We start from the raw sequence: 19,998 nt of genomic DNA on the forward strand, positions 1-19,998 counted from the left end.
CCCTTACACAGAGCCACATGTTTTCTATCACAAACTCTCCTCTCTCTCACACACTACGAGTTGTTAGCAACAGGCGTGAGACAGCACATTCCCACGCTGGTAGAGTCATTTACCTGGCACACGGACAGGCTCCAGAGTCCCTAGCAGGCCTCTCTCATCCAGGGGCCCGAGTTGAGCTGTCGGCCTGGGAACACGCACGCACGTAGCCTACTCCCTCAGTGAGCAGAGCCAACAGGGCAGAGCCTCGTTCCCAGCTCGCACACACACACACACACGTACAGAGCGAGCGAGAGAAGCCAGAGTGACTGGCCTTGTGGAGCTGCAGCACTGGAATGCAAGTGCCCCCGCCCACTGAACTACAGAGTCAAAGGGGGCCAAAGGGGGGGGAGGGAAGAGGGATTCCAGGAATAAAAAATAAAAAAATAAAACTCAGCCAATAAGATCAGGCTAGTGCCAAAAAATGTATAAATACAAAAATAAATGTTTTCTATCTTACCTGCTTTTATGTCATTCTGTGCACACACTCACTCCTAAATATTTCAGCCTCTTCCTGGGAGAGAGGGAGGGGCAGTGGATGGAAGAGGGGAGACGGGGTATGCCACAGGAGCAGCAGCAGAGACAGCGAGAGAGAGAAGGGGAGGAGATAGGTCAGCCATTGTGCTTCCGGCTCAGAGGGGGAGGAGAATGGAAGCCACGTGGAGCTGAGCTATGTGCTGACTTGTCCTTTAAGTCTCCCTTCCTCTACCCAGAGACCAGAGAGAGTGAGGAGACCATTTTTTATGGAGAGCAGGGGAGGAAAAAAAATACAGGCCAATGCACTGCTTGAAGGCAGTAGTTAACAAAATAAAAAAATAGATACAATAAAAGACAGCTACGACTAAGTAGTCTGCTTAGACTTACACTTCATACTGCCAGAATACCGACAGACATTTTTGAAACCATATAGAAAGACACAGCGTGACTCAGACACAGACTGGCTGAAGCATGACTCACTGCGGGGTGTGCCACTGCAGCTCTTCCTCCCCAGTCCCCCTGTCTACCATCCTCCTAGTGGGACTGGGAGAGTCTCTGAAGGACCTTGAGCAGCGTGGGACAGGACAGCTTGGCCGGCCAAAGTCCGCCACAGCAACCACAGCCAGCTGCATGCTCCCACAGCCAGTGATAAAGCAGCCAGGCCCACCGTACCATACAGAGCACAGATACACTGAAGACGAGTCCACCATACTGAACACAGACACTCAATTCGATAAACCTAGCACATCGTAGAAAACAGATGCGCTACAGACTGGATCAGTCTACCATAGAGCACAGTCTAACCTAGATCAGCCAGGTCCACTTTAGTCAGATCAGCACAGGGACAAATCAGTTCAGTCCAACAGAGTGCAGTAGAACACAAGGAAAACTTGATCGGTAGTCTGCCATTGAGGTACTAAAAAACTAGACCAGCCAAGTCCACCATAGACAGTTGGTCTGGGAACAGGGACCTCACAATAAAATATTATGACGATACTTAGGTACCGATACAATACGAATTGCGATTCTCACGATTTTATATATATATATATATATAAATAAAAACACACAGTCGTGGCCAAAAGTTTTGGGAATTACACAAATATAAATTTCCACAAAGTCTGCTGTCTCAGTTTGTATGACGGCAATTTGCATATACTCCAGAATGTTATGAAGAGTGATCACTTTTATAATAGGGCGAAATCGTGCCCGATTGCAGTTCCTAGGGCTTCCACTAGATGTCAGTCTTTAGAAAGAGTTTCAGGCTGGTTTTTGGAAAAATTAGCCAGAAGTTAGTTTTTCTAGGTGGCTCCCATTTTGGCTGTAGTGTTTCCAAGCACGTGAATGAGAGCGCATTCTTTGGTCTTTTTCTCCGGTAAAGACAATAACGATTCTCCGTCTTAAATTTTATCGTTTATTTGCGTATTAGGGTACCTAAGGTTTGATTATAAACGTTGATTGACTTGTTTGGATAAGTTTATTGGTAATGTTCATTTTGAAGGAGGGAAACCGAGTGGATTATTGACTGAAGCGCACCAGCTAAACTGAGTTTTTATGGATATAAAGAACTTTATCGAACAAAATAACCATTTGTAATGTAACTGGGACCTTTTGGAGTGCCAACAGAAGAAGATCCTCAAAAGGTAAGGCATATACTATATCGCCATTTCTGAATTCCGTGTCGCAACTCCCTGGTTGAAAATGATTTGTTATGCATTTGTGCGCTGGGCGCTGTCCTCAGATAATCGCATGGTTTGCTTTCGCCGGAAAGCCTTTTTGAAATCTGACACAGCGGCTGGATTAACAACAAGTTAAGCTTTATTTTTATGTATTGCACTTGTGATTTCATGAAAGTTTAATATTTATAGTCATTTAATTTGAATTTGGCTAGCGTCCCACTAATCCACAAGAAGTTAACACAGGTGTGAGTGTTGACGAGGACAAGGCTGGAGATCACTCTGTCATGCTGATTCAGTTTGAATAACAGACTGGAAGCTTCAAAAGGAGGGTGGTGCTTGGAATCATTGTTCTTCCTCTGTAAACCATGGTTACCTGCAAGGAAACACGTGCCGTCATCATTGCTTTGCACAAAAAAGGCTTCACAGGCAAGGATATTGCTGCCAGTAAGATTGCACCTAAATCAACCATTTATCGGATCATGTGAAGAAGGCTTCAGGGCACCCAAGAAATTCCAGCAAGTGCCAGGACCGTCTCCTAAAGTTGATTCAGCTGCGGGATCGGGGCACCACCAGTACAGAGCTTGCTCAGGAATGGCAGCAGGCAGGTGTGAGTGCATCTGCACGCACAGTGAGGCAACAACTTTTGGAGGATGGCCTGGTGTCAAGAAGAGCAGCAAAAAAGCCACTTCTCTCCAGGAAAAACATCAAGGACAGACTGATATTCTGCAAAAGGACTGCTGAGGAGTGGGGTAAAGTCATTTTCTCTGATGAATCCCCTTTCCGATTGCTTGGGGCATCCGGAAAAAAGTGTGCAGTATTATTTTTATGTATTATTTCTTACATTGTTACCACAGGAAATATTAAATCTTATTACACACAGCTGGGAAGAACTATTGGATATAAGAGCAACGTCAACTTACCAACATTACGACCAGGAATAAGACTTTCCAGAAGCGGATCATCTGTTTGACCACCACTCAGGACAAAGGACCGAATCCCAGAAGCCGACCCAAAACAACAGCGCCGCAGACGGAGCGGCCTCTTGGTCAGGCTCCGTAGATGGGCACGTCGCCCACCGCTCCCAAATATACTACTCGCCAATGTCCAGTCTCTTGACAACAAGGTAGATGAAATTCGAGCAAGGGTTGCCTTCCAGAGAGACATCAGAGATTGTAACGTTCTCTGTTTCAAGGAAACATGGCTCACTCGGGATATGTTGTCGGAATCGGTTCAGCCAGCAGGCTTCTCCATGCATCGCACCGACAGAGATAAACTCCTCTCTGGGAAGAGGAAGGCGAGGGTGTACGCGTCATGATTAACGACTCATGGTGTAATACCAACAACATACAGGAACTCAAGTCCTTCTGCTCACCCGACCTACAATCAAATGCCGACTAGATTATCTCCCAAGAGAATTCTCGTCAGTTATCGTCACAGCTGTCTTATAGGCAGAAACTCAAAGAGGATGTACCAGTGACTAGAACCATTCAACGCTGGACTGACCAATCGGAATCCACGCTTCAAGATTGTTTTTATCACGCTGACTGGGATATGTTCCGGTCAGCCTCAGATAACATCTATACGCTGACTTGGTGAGTGACTTTATAAGGAAGTGTATAGGCGATGTTGTACCCACTGTGACTATTAAAACCAACCCTAACCAGAAACCGTGGATGGATGGCGGCATTCGCGCAAAACTGAAAGTGCGAACCTCCGCATTTAACCATGGAAAGAGATCTGGAAATATGGCTGAATATAAACAGTGTTGTTATTCCCTCCGCAAGGCAATCAAACAAGCGAAATACCGGTACAGGGACAAAGTGGAGGTGCAATTCAACGGCTCAGACACGAGACCTATGTGGCAGAGTCTACAGGAAATCACGGACTACAAAAAGAAAACCAGCCATGTCACAGACACCGATGTCACACTTCCAGAGAAACTAAACACCTTCTTTGCACGCTTTTAGGACAGTGCCACCGTCACACCCCCCTCTCCGTGGCGGATGTGAGTAAGACATTTAAATGTGTTAACCTTCGCAAGGTTGCTGGCACAGACAGCATCCCTAGCCACGTACACAGAGCATGCGCAGACCAGCTGGCTGGTGTGGTCACGGACATATTCAAATCACTCCCTATCCAAATCTGCTCTCCCCACATTCTTCAATATGGCCACCATTGTTCCTGTACCCAAGAAGGCAAAGATAACTAAATGACTACTGCCCTGAAGCACTCACTTCTGTCATCATGAAGTGCTTTGAGAGACTAGTCAAGGATCATATCACCTCCACCTTACCGTCCACCCTAGACCCACTTCAGTTTGCATACCACCCCAACAGATCCACAGACGAAGAAATTGCCATCACACTGCACACCGCCCTATCCCATCTGGACAAGAGGAATACCTATGTAAGAATTAGGGATGCACAATATAAAAAAAATACATAAATAACATTTTTTTTTTTTTTATTATTCGGTGAACATATCGGAAATCGGCCAATATTAGCTAAAAATGACAAAACCATCCGATGTCTAGTTTAACACCCCAATGTGCAAAACCGATGCCAATACTGACGTGTATACCTATATAACGTAATGCCACCACGTAAAAGGTTGCGCTACACGTGCAACACAGCATTCCTAAACTAGCCCACAATGTCTGCTGTGTGGATCGAGCAGTCAACAAGTCAAACAGTCATTTGAAAGAGTAACAACATTTCAGTGAGACAACTCAAAAAGGTGAAATCCATTAAAGCCAAGATAATGGAATTCATTGCCCTTGACAATCAACCGTTCTCTGTCGTGGGTGATGTTGGCTTTCGCCAACTGGTCGAGCACCGGTACACACTACCAAGTGCGCTATTTTTCAAATGTTACCCTACCGGAGTTACACAGTAATAGCGTCACTGCTATTAGCTTCACAACATACATACCATGGAACGCCGTTTGGGTCTTCGCGTGCCAAAAAAAAGATACAGTATCACTGTCAAAGCTGTACAAAAAAAAAGTCTGCAAACAAGCAAACACCGGCCACGAACAACGTGCTTACAATACCGTGTTGGTAATAAAGCATAATTGGTTCGACCGCAACTTCTGGGGTAGCTAGCTTTAGCTTGGTACCTAGCTAGCACTAATACAACCAACCTGAAAACAATGACCAGTAGAAACTGCAGTCATTTTCATTATTCTTGGCAGTGATTTAGGAATCCTTGTGTAACTATTAGCTAGGTTGCCACTTGTTGTTCGCCTATTGAAATTGAACTTCAGTTCATGAAAATAAATAGCGAGTCAGCAACTTAACCCTGTTGCCCAAAGCTAACGTTATAAGCTGCCAGCTAGCTTCATCTGGCTAGTGAGGCTCAACCGCACTGGGCTATGTGTTGGGAAGCAAGCCACAATAAGGATTAGCCACAATAGTGGAATTTTTGGTTTGCCTTCAAAATAAAAGTGTGTCATTGACAGTGATGCAAATTGAGGCTGTTACGAGGGCAAAAGGGGGTGCAACTAAATATGAAGGTGTTCCTAATGTTTTGTAACATCAGGGTGTCTGCTGTAGAGAGACAAGATAAAAAATAAAATGAAAAGATGATCACTCATAGCTCACTATTTAAAAATAAGATGAAGAACAAGCTATAGGATGAAAAATACAGTAGTGTCGGCACAGGTACACACATTTATTTTACAAATAGTTACTTTGAGTCAAAGTATCAATATAATATCATCCAAAACAATATTGTGATATGGGGTTCCTTGAGTGGTGCAGCGGTCTAAGGCAGGCTAGAGGTGTCACTACAGACCCGGGTTCGATCCTGGGGTGTATCACAACCGGCCGTGATCGGGAGTCCCATAGGGTGGTGCACAATTGGCCCAGCGCGGTCCGTCATTGTAAATACGATTTTTTTCCTAATCCGACTTCCCTAGATAAATAATAAATTATGTAACTATCGTTCCCCCCATCACTAATAGACAGACCTGATGAATCCAGACCAGCTGAGGACACATGCACCAACAGCCAGAGAAGAGGGACATCAGCACTACAGCCCTAAAGAACATGCTCGAGTCACAGCAGTTTAGTGTTACTGTTCATCAAGTGAAGGTCAAGAGTTATCTAATTCAAATCCCTGATAAATCATGAGGAATAGGCCCATCTAGAATCCTCCCTGGACAGATTGCAACACTACCCACATCACAGGGTTTATCATCATCATCATCATCATCACACAAGCCCAAGTCCTATCATGTCACATCCACCTTTAAGAGCGTAGGTCAGCCAGACAGACAGGAAGACACAGTAGCTGTAGACCAAAACTGCACTGTTAACCTTCACAGTGGATGATGGGGAAAAGGCATCCGTGTTGGACACACCTTACTGACTGAAACTATGCTCGTTTCAAAAACATATTGACACCCTTTATTAGCACTGTCCTTCCCTTCCTTTAGGGAGAATCACTGAAGTATTTAAACGCTGCTCTGGTTGATGGGGAAGTTTGACTGTGTAACATCAGGCCCTTAACGTCTCTTGGGGTTTCCAGTTCTGTTACCTGTCCATTCTGGGATGAGGATACCTGATTGTCTACCTAAGTAGAGGTGTTACGTGGGCTGGCCTGAGGTCCTGCAGTTAGTGTCACTGACCCCGACATACCAGAGTGGGCATGGGTTCCAATCGAACACACTGACTATCAGAGTGGGCATGGGTTCCAATCGAACGCACTGACTACCAGAGTGGGCATGGGTTCCAATCCAACACACTGACTACCAGAGTGGGCATGGGTTCCAATCCAACGCACTGACTACCAGAGTGGGCATGGGTTCCAATCCAACGCACTGACTACCAGAGTGGGCATGGGTTCCAATCCAACGCACTGACTACCAGAGTGGGCATGGGTTCCAATCCAACACACTGACTACCAGAATGGGCATGGGTTCCAATCCAATGCACTGACTACCAGAGTGGGCATGGGTTCCAATCCAACTCACTGACCTGGTGCTCCTATCTGTTCAATAAAACAATATGAAAGCGGTAAATAAAACAGTATTGTAGAGGTGGGGTGAATAGTTTACCTGTGTGTAGAGATATGGTGTACAACAGTATAAGTGGGGTGATGAGTTTACCGGTGTGTATGTATATATAGGTGGTGTAAAACAGGTAAAGGTGGGACGATAAGTTTACCTGTACCTGTTTGCGCTCCCTTTTGGGCTGGATCTGTTGCTGTGGAGATAGTTGCTGCTGCTGGGAGGGAGGGTTCATGATAACCGGAGCAGCCGGCACGGAGGGCGTGTACTGCTGTTGGGCCGGGTAGTATGCCCCTGCTGTGGACAAAAGAGACGTCCCAAACACCTAAATTAGCATACAAGTATACTGAACAAAAATATTTTAAAATCGCAACATGCAACAATTTCAAAGATATCGCTGAGATACAGTTCCTATAAGGATATGAGTCAATTCAAATAAATTCATTAGGCCCTAAAATCTTGGGAGCCAGGCCCAGCCAATCAGTGACCTTTTCCACACAATAGGGCTTTATTACAGAGAAATATTGGCATTTACGCATGTACCCATCACCAGTAAAACAATCAAAACATACATTTCTTTCACTTACTTGCTGTGCTGTTTTGTTCAGTTGTTTCATTCTCAACCAGGATTTCATCATACATGTCAAGCAGTGAAGTTTCAGCTGTCTGTCTGTGGCCTCTCTTCTTCGGTGCACACTGTCATGCTGTCCGTTTCCATCCTATCCAGCTGTGTCTCACATATCACGTAAACCGTGTTTCTTGTCTGCATCGAAGTAGCTGTCCTTGTACCAAGCATCGAGCATGGTGGCGACACAGTAAAGAGGCTCAGAGAGAATGCCACCGAATCGCTTGTTCACAGCCTCTAGTAGAGTACTTTTGTAAGTTTTAACCCCACGGTCTGATGGCAGTTTTGTTGAGCAGGCGTTTCAATGCCATTACTGATAGTATAACATCTGCTGCAGACCAAGTTGATGAGCTTATTTCTCGAGTCAGTTGTCCGAATGGAGCATGGAGTGTTCATGTTTCCAAGTTTCAAACATGTTCTCAAATGCCATTGCAATGGCCGCGGTATGAGAACCCGCAGTCTTGAGCATGCAATATGGCTTTCCTCAGTACGAAATCCTCGTCGACCCACTGTGCTGTCAGACAGCATGCTTATGGGGCTGAGATCGCTGGTCCAAATGTCAGTCGTGAAGCTAATAGCAGTGACGCCCATGGCAAGTAGCTCATGGATGTGCGTTTCAACAATACTGTGTAACTCCGGTAGGGCAACATCTGAAGAATAGCGCCTACTTGGTAGCGTGTACCGGGGCTCGAGGTGCTCGACCAGATAAAAGCCATCATCCACGACAGAACGGTTGATTGTCAGGTCACAGTTGTAAATGAGAACTTGTTCTCAACTAGCCTACCTGGTTAAATTAAAGGTGAAATAAAATAAAATTGTCAAGGGCAATGAATTCCATTATTTTTTTGCCATTTTGCCTTCAAGTTGTCTCGCTGAAATGTTCTTACTGTTTCAAATGACAGTTCGACTTGAACTTGTTTAGTTATTTGAAGTGTGCGCTTAGTTTTTTCTGCTATTGTTCCAAGTAGTCGCTGAACGTCTGGGGGTGATGCACTTTCAAATTAGTAATTAGGCTTCTGGTATTGAACGATTTCATTTCTCCCCTCCTCGGGAAATAATAGCAGCACAAACGTTGCATATGGCCTTTTTATCTTCCTTTGAAACTTCAAAATAGATCCACACAGCAGACATTATGGGCTAGGTTAGGAATTCTGTGTTGCACGTGTAGCGCTGTATTTTTCATCTACCTACATTATATATGTATGCACGTCAGCTTTGACATCGGTTTTGCAATTCGGCACTAAACATCGGGCCGATGCCGGCATTTTAAGCTAATATCGTCCGATTCCGATTAGCTTACTGATATATCGTGCATCCCTAGTTCTCGCTTCTCAAATTACGGTCAGATGTGTGTCAGACAGAACGTGGATCGCCGTTTCAAGTTCTCTCCTACTCTTGCTCTCCTTACTAGATATTACACACGTATGGCTTGGCAGCAAATGTCATCGCCATTGAGCCATCTCTCATATTAGCAGGAAACAGCAACAAGTGATGTGAGCGATGGCGAGAGATGAGATATAAAATGGGAGCGTTGCTACAGCCTCGCTCTATCCAATTGTAGCGGTAGGATCAAGTTACAACACGCCCATTTCTTGAAATTAATTTGCTAATTAAGTTATTGCGAATTTCATCCTGGCAGTGGAGTAGTTTAGAGCGGTGTCCTGACAGCTGGAAAAATAAATTAAATAATCCCCCGAACATGGAAAATGACTAGCGCATCCATAATAACAAATCATAGATTTTTTGTCGTCACTGGCCCACACACACACACACACACACACACACACACACACACACACACACACACACACACACACACACACACACACACACACACACACACACACACACACACACACACACACACACACTACCCCATAATGTGGAATTATGCTTTTCATTTAAAAATATATATATTTTACAAATTAATCAAAAATGAAAAGCTGAAATGTCTTGAGTCAATAGGTATTCAACCCCTTTGTTATGGCAAGCCTAAATAAACATTTGCTTAACAAGTCACATAATAAGTTGCATGGACTATGGATCGAATATTTTACCGGTATTGTACAAAATGTTGCATCCCGAGAATAAATCCCTTTTCACCCGGGTAACCCGGTACTTCACACCAAAACCGGAAGTATCATTCTTAAAGTATTAAAGCATACACGTTTGGATTTGATTACGGCTTTGATTAGCATGGAAACTCAAACGTGATGTTACCTGAGCCTGATGAGCAATATATTAAAATACATTTCATGAGCCCTACATTAACAAACTATAGTTTTGGCATGTCGGTTAGGACACCTACAGACGTGGCCAAATGTTTTGAAAATGACACAAATATTAATTTTCAAAGTCCGCTGCCTCAGTTTGCATGATGGCAATTTGCATATACTCCAGAATGTTATGAAAAGTGATCAGATGAATTGCAAAGTCCCTCTTCGCCATGCAAATGAACCGAATCCCCCAAAAACATTTCCACTGCATTTCAGCCCTGCCACAAAAGGACCAGCTGACATCATGTCAGTGATTCTCTCGTTAACACAGGTGCGAGTGTTGACGAGGACAAGGCTGGAGATCACTCTGTCATGCTGATTGAGTTCGAATAACAGACTGGAAGCTTCAAAAGGAGGGTGGTGCTTGGAATCATTGTTCTTCCTCTGTCAATCATCTTTACCTGCAAGGAAACACGTGCCATCAATAGCGCTTTGCACAAAAATGGCTTCACAGGCAAGGATATTGTTGCCAGTAAGATTGCACCTAAATAAACCATTTATCGGATCATCAAGAACTTCAAGGAGAGCGGTTTAATTGTTGTGAAGAAGGCTTCAGGGCGCCCAAGAAAGTCCAACAAGCGATGATTGATTTATTCAGCTGTGGGATCGGGGCACCACCAGTACAGAGCTTGGTCAGGAATGGCAGCAGGCAGGTGTGAGTGCATCTGCACGCACAGTGAGGCGAACACTTTTGGAGGATGACCTGGTGTCAAGAAGGGCAGCAAAAAAGCCACTTCTCTCCAGGAAAAACATCAGGGACAGACTGATATTCTGCAAAAGGTACAGGGATTGGGCTGCTGAGGACTGGAGTAAAGTCATTTTCTCTGATGAATCCCCTTTCCGATTGTTTTGGCCATCCAGAAAAAAGCTGGTCCGGAGAAGACAAGGTGAGCGCTACCATCAGTCCTGTGTCATGCCAACAGTAAAGCATCCTGAGACAATTCATGTGTGGGGTTGCTTCTCAGCCAAGGGAGTGGGCTCACTCACAATTTTGCTTAAGAACACAGCCATGAATAAAGAATGGTACCAACACATCCTCCAAGAGCACCTTCTCCCAACCATCCAGGAACAGTTTGGTGACGAACAATGCCTTTTCCAGCATGATGGAGCACCTTGCCATAAGGCAAAAGTGATTACTAAGTGGCTTGGGGAACAAAACATATTATGGGTCCATGGCCAGGAAACTCCCCAGACCTTAATCCCATTGAGAACTTGGTCAATCCTCAAGAGGTGGGTGGACAAACAAAAACCCACAAATTCTGACAAACTCCAAGCATTGATTATGCAAGAATGGGCTGCCATCAGTCAGGATGTGGCCCAGAAGTTAATTGACAGCATGCCAGGGCAGATTGCAGAGGTCTTGACAAAGAAGTGTCAACACTACAAATATTGACTCTTTACATCAACTTCATGTAATTGTCAATAAAAGCATTTGACACTTATGAAATGCTTGTAATTATACTTCAGCATTCCATAGTAACATCTGACAAAAATACCTAAAGACACTGAATCAGCAAACTTTGTGAAAATTATATTTGTGTAATTCTCAAAACTTTTGGCCACGACTGTACTTTGTGCATGACACAAGTAATTTTCCCAACAATTGTTTACAGACAGATTATTTCACTTAGAATTCACGTTCACAATTCCAGTGGGTCAGAAGTTTACATACACTAAGTTGACTGTGCCTTTAAACAGCTTGTAAAATTACAGAAAATAATGTCATGGGCTTTAGAAGCTTCTGATAGGCTAATTGACATCATTTGAGTCAATTGGAGGTGTACCTGTGGATGTATTTCAAGGCCTACCTTCAAACTCAGTGCCTCTTTGCTTGACATCATGGGAAAATCAAAAGAAAATCAGCCAAGACCCCAGAAAGAAAAATGGTAGACCTCCACAAGTCTGGTTCATCCTTGGGAGCAATTTCCAAACGCCTGAAGGTACCACATTCATCTGTACAAACAATAGCACGCAAGTATAAACACCGTGACACCACGCAGCCATCATACCGCTCAGGAAGGAGACGCATTCTGTCTCCTAGAGATGAACATACTTTGTTGCGAAAAGTGAAAATCAATCCCAGAACAGCAGCAAAGGACCTTGTGAAGATGCTGGAGGAAACCGGTACTAAAGGCATCTACATCCACAGTAAAATGAGTCCTATATCAACACAACCTGGAAGGCCCCTCAGCAAGAAAGAAGCCACTGCTCCAAAACCGCCATAAAAAGCCAGACTACGATTTGCAACTGTACATGGGGACAAAGATCGTACTTTTTGGAGAAATGTCCTCTGGTCTGATGAAAGAAAAATAGAACTGTTTGGCCATATAGACCATCATTATGTTTGGAGGATAAGGGGGAAGCTTGCAAGCCGAAGAACAGCATCCGAACCGTGAAGCATAGGATGGCAGAATTATGTTGTGGGGGTGCTTTGCTGCAGGAGGGTCTGGTGCACTTCACAAAATAGATGGCATCATGAGGGAGGAAAATTATGTGGAAATATTGAAGCAACATCTCAAGACATCAGTCAGGAAGTTAAATCTTGGACGCAAATGGGTCTTCCAAATGGACAATGACCCCAAGCATACTTCCAAAGTTGTGGCAAAATGGCTTAAGGACAACAAAGTCAAGGTATTAGATTGGCCATCACAAAGCCCTGAACTCAATCCTATAGAAAATCTGTGAGCAGAACTGAAAAAGCATGTGCGAGCAAGGAGGCCTACAAACCTGACTCAATTACACCAGCTCTGTCAGGAGGAATGGGCCAAAATTCACCCAACTTATTGTGGGAAGCTTGTGGAAGGCTACCCGAAACAATTGACCCAAGTTAAACAATTTAAAGGCAATGCTACCAAATACTAATTGAGTGTATGTAAACTTCTGACCCACTGGGAATGTGATGAAAGAAATAAAAGCTTAAATAAATCATTCTCTACTATTATTCTGACATTTCACAATCTTCAAATAAAAAGTGGTGATCCTAACTGACCTAAGACAGGGAATTTTTACTGGAATTAAATGTCAGGAATTGTGAAAATCTGAGTTAATGTATTTGGCTATGGTGTATGCAAACGTCTGTCCGTCCGTCCGTCCGTCCGTATGTACACACACACGCTTCAAGATGGCCACCATCGTTCCTGTACCCAAGAAGGCAAAGGTAACTTAACTAAATTACTATCACCCCATAGCACTCACTTCTGTCATCATGAAGTGCTTTGAGAGGCTAGTCAAGGATCATATCACCTCCACTTTACCCGTCACCCTAGACCCACTTTAATTTGCTAACCGCACCAATAGGTCCACAGACGATTAAAATCGCCATCACACTGCCCTATCCCATCTGGACAATAGGAATACCTAAGCAAGAATGCTGTTCATTGACTATAGCTGAGCATTAAAAAATATTTATTTTTTTAGAACTAAGAACAGATATGGCTCTTGGTTCACTCCAGACTTGACTGCCCTTGACCAGCACAAAAACATGCTGTGGCGTACTGGATTAGCATCGAATAGCCCCCGTGATATGCAACTTTTCAGGGAAGTTTGGAACCAATATACACAGGCCGTTAGAAAAGCAAAGGTACATTTTTTCTAACTGAAAATCACATCCTGTAGTAGAAACTCCAAAAAGTTCTGGGACACTGTAAAGTCCGAGAATAAGAGCACCCCTTCCCAGCTGCTCACGTCACTGAGGCTAGGAAAGACCGTCTGAAAGAGCTGCAAAATCTGGACCCCTACAAATCAGCTGGGCTAGACAATCTGGACCCTCTCTTCCTAAATGTATCTTCCGCAATTGTTGCAAACCCTATTACCAGCCTGTTCAACCTCTTTCATGTTGTCTGAGATCCCCAAAAGTTTGGAAAGCTGCCGCGGTCATCAATTCTTATCAGACTTATCAGACTCAACAGCCTTGGATTCTCAAATGACTGCCTCACCTGGTTCACCAACTACTTGTCAGAGTTCAGTGTGTCAAATCTGAGGGCCTGTTGTCCGGACCTCTGGCAGTCTATGGGGGTGCCACAGGGTTCAATTCTCGGGCCGACTCTTTTCTCGGGATACATCAATGATGTCGCTCTTGCTGCGGGTGATTCTCTGATCCACCTCTACGCAGACGACACCATTCTGTATACATCTGGCCCTTCTTCGGACACTGTGTTAACAAACCTGCATACGAGCTTCAATGCCATAGAACACTCCTTCCGTGGCCTCCAACTGCTCTTAAATGCAAGCAAAACTGAATGCATGCTCTTCAACCGATCGCTGCCCACACCCGCCCGCCCGTCTAGCATCACTACGCTGGACAGTTCTGACTTAGGTATTTGTAGTTGTCCACATATTCCTAGGTGTCTGGTTAGACTGTAAACTCTCCTTCCAGACTCACATTAAGCATCTCCAATCCAAAATTAAATCTAGAATCGTCTTCCTATTTCGCAACAAAGCCTCCTTCACTCATGCTGCCAAACACACCCTCGTAAAACCGACCATCCTACCGATCCTTGACTTCGGCAATGTAATTTACAAAATAGCCGTCAACACTACTCAGCAAATTGGAGTAGTCTATCACAGTGCCATCCGTTTTGTCGCCAAAGCCCCATATACTACCCACCACTGCGACCTGTATGCTCTCGTTGGCTGGCCCTCGCTTCATATTCATCGCCAAACCCATTGGCTCCAAGTCATCAATAAGTCTTTGCTAGGTAAAGCCCCACCTTATCTCAGCTCACTGGTCACCATAGCGGCACTCACCCGTAGCACGTGCTCCAGCAGGTAAATTTCACTGGTCATCCCCCAAAGCCAACACCTCCTTTCCTTCCAGTTCTCTGCTGCCAATGACTGGAACGAATTGCAATTTTTATTTTATTTTTTAAATCACCTAAGCCTTATATCTCCCTCACTAGCTTTAAGCATCAGCTGTCAGAGCAGCTTACCGATCATTGCACCTGTACACAGCCCATCTGTAAATAGCCCACCCAACTACCTCATCCCCATATTGTTATTTATTTTTTCGCTCCTTTGCACCCCAGTATCTCTACTTGCACATCCTCATCTATCACTCCAGTGTTTAATTGCTACACTGTAATTATTTCACCACTATGGCCTATTTATTGCCTTACCTCCCTAATCTTACTATATTTGCACAACATGTATATAGATGTTTCTATTGTGTTATTGATTGTATGTTTGTTTATCCCATGTGTAACCCTGCTATTTGTGTCGCACTGCTTTGCTTTATCTTGGCCAGGTCGCAGTTGTAAATGAGAACTTGTTCTCAACTGGGCTACCTGGTTGAATAAAGGTGAGAATTAAAAAAAAAAAAAAAAAGCCTTAATTTCTCAGACCAAGAAAAGACTGACGAGTTTCAGAAGAAAGGTCTTTGTTTCTGGCCATTTTGAGCCTGTAATCGAACCCACAAACGCATTTTTTTAATAAATAAATAAACACACACACACACACACACACACACACACACACACACCTTTCTTCTGAAACTCGTCAGTCTTTTTTTGGTCTGAGAAATGAAGGCTATTCCATGCAAGAAATTGCCAAGAAACTGCAGATCTCATACAACGCTGTGTACTACTCCCTCCACAGAACAGCGCAAACTGGCTCTAACCAGAATAGAAAGAGTGGGAGGCACAACTGAGCAAGAGGACAAGTACATTAGTGTGTCTAGTTTGAGAAACAGATTCCTCACAAGTCCTCAACTGGCAGCTTCATTAAATAGTACCCGCAAAACACCAGTCTCAACGTCAACAGTGAAGAGGCGACTCCGGGATGCGGGCCTCTAGGCAGAGTTGCAAAGAAAAAGCCATATCTCAGACTGGCCAATAAAAATAAAAAAAGATTAAGATGGACAAACGAACAGAGGAACTCTGCCTAGAAGGCCAGCATCCCGGAGTCGCCTTTTCACTGTTACTAACCTAATGGACAGAGTGGAAAGGAGGATGTCTGAATACAAATATTCCCAAACATACATCCTGTTTGCAACAAGGTACTAAAGAAATATTGCAAGAAGTGTGGCAAAGCAATTCACTTTTTGTTCTGAATAGTGTTATGTTTGGGGCAAATCCAATACAACACATTAGAGAGTACCACTATATTTTCAAGCATAGTGGTGGCTGCATCATGTTATGGGTATTCTTGTAATTGTTAAGGACTGGGGAGCTTTTTGGGATAAAAAAAAATTGAATGGACCTAAGCACAGCAAAATTCTAGAGGAACACCTTGTTCAGTCTACTTTCCACCAGACACTGGCTCAGTTGGTAGAGCATGGTGTTTGCAACGCCAGGGTTGTGGGTTCGATTCCCACGGGGGGCCAGTACAAAACAAATGTATGAAATGTATGCATTCACTACTGTAAGTCGCTCTGGATAAGAGCGTCTGCTAAATGACTAAAATGTAAAAAAAATGTAAATTCACCTTTTAGCAGGACAATAGCCTGAAACACAAGGCCAAATCTACACTGGAGTTGCTTACCAAGAAGACAGTGGCCAGAGTGGCTGAGTTACAGTTTTGACTTCAATCTATGGTAAGACCTGAAAATGATCAACAATCAATTTGACAGAGCTTGAAGAATTTTGAGAAGAATAAATGGGCAAATGTAGCACAATCCAGGTGTGGAAAGCTCTTAGACTTACAGCTGTAATTGCTGCCAAAGGTGCTTCTACAAAGTACTGACTCAAGGGTGTGAATACTTATGTAAATTAGAACATTTCTATATTTTATTGTCAATAGATTTGCCCAAATTTCAAAAAACATGTTTTCACTTTGTCATTGTGTATAGATGGGTGAGAAATCTATTTTGAAATCAGCCTGTAACACAACAAAAGTCAATGAGTATGAATACTTTCTGAAGGCACTAAGTCCCAAATGGAAGGCAAACCGAATGTAATTTGTAGCACCATTGACACCACTGTTCAGCCAAAACAAGCTCAATAACTAATGCATGCACACACTCCTATTGAATATGCATTCACCTGTATTGTGAGTAGGACTCTAACATGTTATTTTACCCAGCTTACCAAGAGATTTCATTCAAATAAAAATCACCATTATGTTTTGTAGTTAGATTGGTAAAAACTAAGTCAAGCATATTGTTTGATTTTAAACTTGATGCATTAATGTACGGAAAATGTCATCAACATTTTAAAAATTTATGACATTGAATATCGGCCTAAAATATCTGTCAGCCTCCTTGACCCCCCCAAAATCAGTATCGGCACACAAAAATCCATATTGGTCGTTCTCTACAGTAAAATGTATTGACAGACGGACCGATCGGCTCCTAATAAATAGTTGGAGCTCCTTACAAGTTCACAAAGCTAAAGCATCTTTTATGTCTCCAGTATTCATCCTGCCTGAACAAAGGATAACAGACTAGGTTACTTCAGGAAATAGGCACAATGGTTTCCTCTGTTATAATGACATGGTCCTATAATGTAGGTTGTCACCACAAATCACTTTTCTAGTGTTCCAGACACAGGGGCCAAGTCTACAGACAAATCCTAGCCTCTAGGCACCTTCAGATCCATGTTAAGTACTAGGGGTTGTTCCTGGACCAGAAGACACTAAAGTAGACCATAGCATCATGACACAGCACTCCCTCATCGAGTTGCCTGCCCATCACCAATCCTTCCCCACTCTAAACCCAGAACACCAATCACCATGCCCACTCCCTCATCGAGTTGCCTGCCCACCACCAATCCTTCCCCACTCTAAACCCAGAACACCAATCACCATGCCCACTCCCTCATCGAGTTGCCTGCCCACCACCAATCCTTCCCCACTCTAAACCCAGAACACCAATCACCATGCCCACTCCCTCATCGAGTTGCCTGCCCACCACCAATCCTTCCCCACTCTAAACCCAGAACACCAATCACCATGGCCACTCCCTCATCGAGTTGCCTGCCCACCACCAATCCTTCCCCACTCTAAACCCAGAACACCAATCACCATGCCCACTCCCTCATCGAGTTGCCTGCCCACCACCAATCCCTCCCCACTCTAAACCTAGAGCTCCATTCACCATGCCCACTCCCTCATCGAGTTGCCTGCCCACCACCAATCCCTCCCCACTCTAAACCCAGAACACCAATCACCATGCCCACTCCCTCATCGAGATGCCTGCCCACCACCAATCCTTCCCCACTCTAAACCCAGAACACCAATCACCATGCCCACTCCCATCTTTTCCACATTCACAGAGAGATCCCAAATTCAAAGACTCCATATTCAGAAATCCATGACTCCTCCATAGTTAATTTGTCTTACCAGACCTGGCCTTCCAAGGGCCTCAGATACAGTGTGAACCAGTCTCCTCCTGCTCTCTGAAACTGGTATCCCCTCTTCTCTCCCAGAAAAAAAAACCTCAAGGAACTGGTCTATCTGTCTGTGAGTAGCTCTCAGCACACATTTCAGTCTAACTCACATTACTGAGTCTGCATTGTTGACCAAGAAAAGCACTGACTAAATATAGTCAAAACCCACACCGAGTACTGAGACGGAGGGAGGGAGAGAAGGATGGAACATGCAGGAAAAGAGAAAGCAAAGGGAACAGGACTTTCTTGGAAAGCGTCCCATCCCAGTAAATAAGAGAGATATGAGTCACGACGAGAGGGAGGGAGAGGATGGGGGAGTAGAGGGATGGAGAGAGTGGGGCTAAAAGGAGACTAACCAGACAGCAGCACATAGTTACCCTCAGCTATGCTGGGAGCTCATCCTAAATGCACGGTTCCCCATCTCAATGGCAGCCTGAGAGAGTGAGAGAGGAAAACACGGGGGGGGGGGGACGATGGTATCGTCTTACCCCTTTCTCTGAAGTCCTCCTCCTCTCAGTCTACAGCTGTGTTATGCCCTCAAAACTGCTCAAAGCCTCTTTTTACTACTCTCCTACCTCATCCACTTGGCCTCTCTCAGTCTGTCCTTCCCCATTTCTCTCAAAGTTTATCCACAAGCAGTGTGTGTGAGACATACACACAATACCAGTCAAAAGGAGGAAGCAAGTCTTCTTATTATTGGTGAGATGGTGCCGACAGACATGGTCACCTCACTTCAGGTCCTTAAAAAAAAAAAGAGAAAAAAAAAAAGCATAGTTTCCTAAGGACCTGAAGCGAGGCGTCCCTGTCTGTCGGCACCATCTCACCAATAATAAGAAAAAACATAAAACATACAAAAAAACTGCATAGTTTCCTATGTATTATTTTTTTACATTGTTAGCCCAGAAAAATCTCAAGTGTTATTACATACAGCCGGGAAGAACTGTGGACATAAAAGCGATGTCAATTTACCAACATTACGACCAGGAATACGTCTTTCCCGAAGCAGATCCTTTGTTCGGACCACCACCCTGGACATGGGATCTTATCCCAGAGGCCGACCCAAAACAAAGCGGTCGCCGCAGGAGAGGCAGACGGAGCAGCCTACTGGTCACTCAGGAGAGCACACCATCCACCGCTTCCGAGCATATTACTCGCCAATGTCCAATCTCTAGATAACAAGGTGGACGAAATTAGGGCACGAGTTGCCTTCCAGAGAGACAGAGATTGTAACATTCTCTGTTTCACGGAAACATGGCTCACTCGGGATATGTTGTCAGAGTCGGTACAGCCACCTGGTTTCTTCACGCATCGCGCCGACAGAAACAAACATCTCTCTGGTAAGAAGGGCGGGAGTGTATGCCTTATGATTAACGACTCATGGTGTAATCACAACAACATACAGGAACTCAAGTACTTTTGTTCACCTGACCTAGAATTCCTTACAATCAAATGACCGACCGCATTATCTTTGATTATAGTCACAGCCGAGTACATCCCCCCCCAAGCAGATACCTCGTCGGCCCTGAAAGAACTTCTCTGGACTCTATGTAAACCATACATCCTGAGGCTGCATT

General features: G+C 44.3%; 1 protein-coding gene across 13 annotated transcripts in view; it reads right to left on the reverse strand.

The window, feature by feature from the left end:
* LOC115206516 (eukaryotic translation initiation factor 4 gamma 1) overlaps window positions 1-19,998 on the reverse strand; it is a 63,867-nt gene that overhangs the window by 17,932 nt on the left and 25,937 nt on the right. For 9 of the 13 annotated variants that reach the window (XM_029773593.1, XM_029773598.1, XM_029773600.1 and 6 more), the window contains one exon: window positions 7,360-7,499. In XM_029773593.1, the coding sequence (XP_029629453.1) occupies window positions 7,360-7,499 (140 nt within the window). Of the gene's footprint in view, window positions 1-113; window positions 310-496; window positions 600-7,359; window positions 7,500-19,998 lie in introns of those variants that run through there. The other 4 variants (XM_029773601.1, XM_029773597.1, XM_029773605.1 and 1 more) reach the window with 3 other exon arrangements.

Source organism: Salmo trutta, chromosome 13 (genome assembly GCF_901001165.1).
Source record: "Salmo trutta chromosome 13, fSalTru1.1, whole genome shotgun sequence".
Taxonomy (NCBI): domain Eukaryota; kingdom Metazoa; phylum Chordata; class Actinopteri; order Salmoniformes; family Salmonidae; genus Salmo; species Salmo trutta.